Source organism: Piliocolobus tephrosceles, chromosome 2 (assembly GCF_002776525.5).
Source record: "Piliocolobus tephrosceles isolate RC106 chromosome 2, ASM277652v3, whole genome shotgun sequence".
NCBI classification, from domain to species: Eukaryota; Metazoa; Chordata; class Mammalia; order Primates; family Cercopithecidae; genus Piliocolobus; species Piliocolobus tephrosceles.
This window is the reverse complement of record NC_045435.1, coordinates 47,419,280-47,425,279: the sequence shown is the minus strand read 5'-3', so window position 1 is coordinate 47,425,279 and position 6,000 is coordinate 47,419,280. Positions and strand designations below refer to the sequence as shown.

Here is a 6,000-nt window from a genome sequence, read left to right as displayed (position 1 = left end):
TACAGGCGCCCGCCACCTCGCCCGGCTAGTTTTTTGTATTTTTTAGTAGAGACGGGGTTTCACCGTGTTAGCCAGGATGGTCTCGATCTCCTGACCTCGTGATCCGCCCGTCTCGGCCTCCCACAGTGCTGGGATTACAGGCTTGAGCCACCGCGCCCGGCCTCCTTGTCTTCTTGTTTTGATTATTAGAACTTTGAAGTGTATTCTGATACTGTTGGAGAAAGTCTACCTTCTCTGTTCTTATTTTTCAGAAATGTTCTTGGGTATTCTTAAACATTTCTTTTTTTGGATGAATTTTAGAATTAACATGACAAATTCTCTGACATTTACACTTTGCTTTGGTTGGAATCGCATTGAAGTTGTAGAGTAAGCAGAGGAGAATTGACATCTTTAAGGTACATATTAGACACATGATATGTATTTTGAATAAAGTGTACCTCATACCCATCAGACAATCAAATTTTCTTCTTCATGGGAATCAAGTGTGTTTACCGTTGATTTATTTCTAGGTTTGTTTCTCTTTTGAATGGGAATTTTTTCCTATTAACTTTTCTGTTTAATTGTTACGGGGGTATAGGAAAGCCACTAATTTGAGTGTGTTGTTTTTGTTTTTGGCTATTGTATTAGAATCATTATTGTTAATTGTATTAATTCTAATACGTTGTGAGTTTTGATTCTCTTGGATTGTCTAGGACAATGAAACCATCACATCTGCCAATAATGACTATTGCTTCTTCTTTTTATTATTTCTTTGGCCCTTTTTTCTTTCTTTCTTTTTTTTTTTTTGTAAGACGAGTCTTGCTTTGCCGCCTAGGCTGGAGTGCAGTGGTGCGATCTTGGCTCACTGCAACCTCCGCCTCCTGGGTTCAAGCAATTTTCTTGCCTCAGCCTCCCAAGTAGCTGGGATTACAGGCGCATGACACCAAGCCTGGCTAATTTTTTTGTATTTTTAGCAGAGACGGGGTTTCATCATGTTGGCTAGGCTGGTCTCGAACTCCTGACCTCGTGATCTGCTTGCCTCGGCCTCTCAAAGTGCTGGGATTACACCATGCCCGGCCTCCTTTTTTCGTGTTTTACTGCATTTGCTAGTATCTCCAGGACAATGCTATACGGTAGCATGGCCCATGGGCATTATTTTTGTAATATTTAATAATTTAGTGGGGGATGTGTCTAATGTTCCCCCATTGAGTATGATGTTTGCTATGTGCTTCTGGTAGACACCAGTTCTTATTCCTCTCCATGCCTCAGAGAAGAACAGTAACAGGTTGTGATGGAAGCTGTTTTCCCTGTTTTACGGAAAAAGAATGAAAACTAAGGAAAGCTTGGTGACTTGCCGTGCCTGCTAAGGTGATGCAGCCGATGAACCTCAGTGAGCTATTGCTCCTGCTGGAGTGTGCAGGTGCCATCCTTCATGGCATCTGTCCCTCAGCCCTGTGCCCTTACGTGAACTGCTCAGGGCATTTAGAGGGCTTTGTGGGCCTTAGCACCTGCACAGCCATTCAGTCCTCATACAGAGAAGGACACTGAGTCTTTAGGGAGGAGAAGCGGCGTCAGTGGTAGTGCTGAGGTGTGGACTCAGGCCCATCAGGCTCAGAGGCACTCATCTGTTACTTGTTGCCCCCAGCACGAATGTCTAGGCATTCTGTATGAACTTGACTTAGGAATGTCACTTTCAGACCTCAGGGGCAAGCGCTTGGGTTAATTACACTTCTCATTTCTTGGCATGGCTCTTATTATCCTCTTTGCAAGGCTCTCTCTTGTTTTATTTATATATTAATATTTTATTTCCTTTCATCGTCTTTCTCCATTCCCATCCACCACATCCATCCCCATAGCTGACAGTTTCATCTCATCAGTGTGTTTTTTGCTATCATGTGTTCTTGCAAAGTATGCATTGTTATTTTATGTGTGATAGTTTAAATTTGTATAGTAGAACTGATTTGGTTTCTTCCTTTTCTCCCTTAGTGCTGTGTTCCTCCACACTGCTGTGTGTCCATGCGTCCAGCTCATGCTGCTCTGTGTGTATCCAGTCTGTTGTTTCTGACAGCTCCTCCACGTAGCATGGCCCCAGATTTTCCTCATCTTCCCCAGTGACGGACACCCAGGCTGTCCCCAACCCCCTTCCACAAATAATACTTGACATGGGCATCCTTATACTGGTTGTGTTATGGGCTGTGGTGGGGACTTCCCTGGCACAGGCACCAGGAGCAGAGCATCTGGGTCCTCGATGATGCCTGTACTTAACTGCATAAGCGATGCCACGTCTTTCTAGCTGGCCACAGTCTCCACTCCCACCCCAGACACACAGACATGCAGCAGTGTGGAGGAATACAGCATGAAGGGAGAAAAGGGGGTCCCCACCTCTGTGTGGCATTTCTCATTCTTTCTCATATTTCCAGTTTAATGGATATTTTATTATTATTTTTTGAGACAGAGTTTCACTCTGTCGCCCAGGCTAGAGTGCAGTGGCTCTGTCTCAGCTCAATGCAACCTCCAACCCCCCTCCCCATCCCTGGGCTCAAGCAATCCTCCCACCCCAGCTTCCCGAGTAGCTGGGCTAACTTTTGTATTTTTTGTGGAGTTGGAGTTTTGCCATGTTGTCCAGGCTGGTCTGAAACTCCTGAACTCAAGTGATGAACCCATCTTAGCCTCCCAAAATGCTGGGATTACAGGTGTGAACCACTGCATCTGGCCTAAGGAATGTTTTACTTTGGAGTTCTTTTTTTCTTGTTAATTTTCAGGAGTTTATTATGGTTTGTAGATGGCAATTCCTTGTCAGTTTTGGACATTCCAGAAACGTCTCCTGGTATGTCAGCAGTCTGTTATATGTGTACATAGAATTCTTTGTTATACATATTTGAATTTTGAGGTAATCAAATTCATTAATTTTTGTAACCAATAGCCTGTGCCTTTGAGTTTTAAGACATTCTCCCCTCCCTTGACTCCTTCCAACCTCCCCAGCCACAAATGCAGTTGAACCTTGAACAACTCAGGAGTGAGGGGTGCTGACCCCACTAACAGTCAAGAATGCATGTGTAACTTTTGACTCCTTAAAAACTTAACTAATAGCTGGCTGTTGACAGGAAGCCTTACTGATAGCACACATAGTCAATTAACTCATATTTTGTATGTTATATATATATTATATACTGTATTTTTGTTTTTTGAGATGGAGTTTTACTCTTATTGCCTAGGCTGGAGTGTAATGGCGTGATCTCAGCTCACCACAACCTCCACTTCCCGGGTTCAAGCAATTCTCCTGCCTCAGCCTCCTGAGTAGCTGGGATTACAGGTGCCTACCACTGTGCCTGGCTACTTTTTGTATTTTTAGTAGAGATGGGATTTCACCATGTTGCCCAGGCTGGTCTTGAACTCTTGAGCTTGTGATCTGCCCGCCCGAGCCTCCCAAAGTGCTGGGATTACAGGCATGAGCCACCGTGCCTGGCCTATATTCTGTATTCTTGTAGTAAAGTAAGCTTGAGAAAAGAAAATGTTATTAAGAAAATCATAAGAGAAAATACGTTACTATTCATGCAGTGGAAGCGGACCATCATAAAAGTCTTCATCCTCGCTGAGTAGGCTCATGCTGAGTAGGCTCAGGGGGAGGAGGGGCTGGTCTTGCTGTCTCAGGGGTGGCGGAGGCGGAAGAAACTGCTGTGTTGTTCAGGGATCAAGTGTGTATTCAACGTGAACCTTCCGTGAATTTCCTGAATGAGCTTAAACTTCTCTTGCTGCCACTGCTGCTATTTTCTTATCTCTTGTCCTGTCGTAGCATCTTAGGTTGGGTTCCTTAGAAGCAGAGCCTGAGTTGGGGGGGTCTTGTGCACATGTTGGTTCATTTGGGGAGACCTCTCAGGAGAAACTCTCTGAGGAGTGAGGGATGAGAGGCAGACGAAGCTGTGGCCCGCGTGCGGTCTGACCCCTTGGGAGCTCTAGAGTGTGAGTGGCCCCCACAGAGCTAACTGCTTTGAGACTGGGGGCTGAGCTCTAGCCCCATGTTAGCCTCTTATTGGCTGGGCTCTTCCCAGCCCCCGTAGGGAGGACTCCACCTCCCAGACAGTTCTCCAAAGTTGTGTTGTGGGCTGTTAGCGACCAGCATGCAGAGCAGCAGGGGTGGGTGAGTTTGCCTGCTCAGTAAAGACCTGGACAGGCCCCTGCACATCTGCCGGACTTGGTGACCTCTGTATGGTGACTCCGCCTCATGTTGCTATCCACAGGCTCCACCAAGGACCTGATCGAGACCTGCTGCGCAGCCGGCCAGCAGTGGGCCATCGACAATGACGAATGCCTGGAGATACCTGACAGCGGCACTGAGGGCAACGTCTGCAGGTAGGGTGGGCTCCCTGGAGCAGGCAGAGCGGCCCATTTGCCTTCTCCAGAATCCTGCTTGCCTAGGACCCCAGGCCCAGGGCAGCTCAGAGAGGGTGCACCTTCACCTGCCTCTGGGGCATGAGGGCGACTGGGTGTGGCTGCCATGCGCCATCTGGCCAGGCTTTCTCCAGGCGTGGAAAGTCCAAGACTGGTCCTGGGAACAAACCAGCCACATAAATTGGTAGCTGGTCTAGTGAGCAAGATCCAAGGAATGTACAATTTGAAACAAGTTTTAAAGGACTGCTATCCCCTAGGAATAGTCGGGTGTTCCCCTTACCGCATGCTGCAGTTGCTGCCGCACTCATCCCCCTCAGGCTTTCTCTCCTCTGTCCTCTTCCTTTCTCTGCTCTGCTACCCTTGGGTCTTCAGGCTGGCCTCTCACTGTGCTCCCTTGCCGCTGTGCTTGTTGTTTCTTCTGACTCTGATATTGCAGCAAAGGAATCCTTTATCCCCATGCCTTCCGTTTTCCAGGCCCAGGAGAGCTCTTGGTCAGCTGCTCATGCTTTCTTTTTTTTCAGGGACCCTGTCTAACCTGCTCATTTTTCCAAATAAGAAAGATGAAGTTCAGAGAGGCAGTGTCATGCACTCAAAGCCACACAGCTCACTGGCAGCATGGCCAGGATTAGACCCCATGTTTCCCAATGTCCAGACCACTCTGCTTCCTTTAAAATAATTTATATTCTAACCTTGTCTTTCCCTTCTGCCATTCCACCAATATGGGGCTACTTAGAGCATGCAGCATTGGGAACCCTGGAGTGTGACGCTAAGTGGTCCTAGTACATGCTTGCATCCCTCTTGTGGATGTGCCCCACCTCAGGGGGTGCTGAGCCCTGTCCCCCATAATCCCGACCGCCCTGTCCTGGCTCTGGCCTCTGCAGCGGACTCATTAGCCACCTCTCCCCCAGGCAGCCCAACAGTGACTGGCAGGCAGTGACCAGGGACCCGGAACCTGTGCTCCTCCAGGCTGACCTGCCAGCCTTTTCTGGGATTGGGTCTCTCTGTCCTCCCTGACCGTTGTGGGGGTGGAGACTCTGATGCCAACCCCTCTCTCTCAGAAGTCAGGGACATACAACTCCGAGTCCAGTGGGACCCAGGCCTGCATCTTCTTGGTTAAGCCAAGAAATGAAACCTGTGCAACCCAGTGGAGGTTGTGCGGGCTCTGCCACCTGTACTGGCTCCCTTGCTGTGGACCTTGGGCAGGGCTTCCCTCCTCTGAACCTCACTCATTTTCTACTCTGGGAGGATGAGGTGGGCGATTGGGGGCTGAATTGCCCCCTCTGTTGCAGGACAGCCCAGAGGCACTGCTGTGTCTCCTACTTGAAGGAGAAGAGCTGCATGGCCGGTGTCCTGGGAGCCAAGGAGGGTGAGACTTGTGGGGCTGAGGACAACGACACCTGCGGCGTCTCCCTATATAAGGCAAGCCTGACCTGTGGCCTTCTCAGTGGGGTGGGGCGGGGCAGGGCGGGAGGCTGGCCTGGGCCTGAAGGTCCTTGCGGCCCAAAAAGTTAGGCTGTCCTCAGGGCTCCTCCTGGGAGTGACCCTCACGCCTGGGGTGGAAGGACTCTTCATCTGTGCAGAAAACATCGTCAGTTATTATATTGACCAATTAATTCACAGAATATTTTTAGA

The 6,000-nt window shown here is 48.7% G+C and overlaps 1 protein-coding gene across 1 annotated transcript in view; it reads left to right on the top strand.

Moving 5' to 3' along the window:
• FBLN2 (fibulin 2) overlaps nt 1-6,000 on the top strand; it is a 90,657-nt gene that overhangs the window by 56,351 nt on the left and 28,306 nt on the right. The window contains exons 3-4 of the mRNA XM_023196208.2: nt 4,218-4,329; nt 5,658-5,787. Of these exons, the coding sequence (XP_023051976.2) occupies nt 4,218-4,329; nt 5,658-5,787 (242 nt within the window). The remainder of the gene's footprint in view (nt 1-4,217; nt 4,330-5,657; nt 5,788-6,000) is intronic.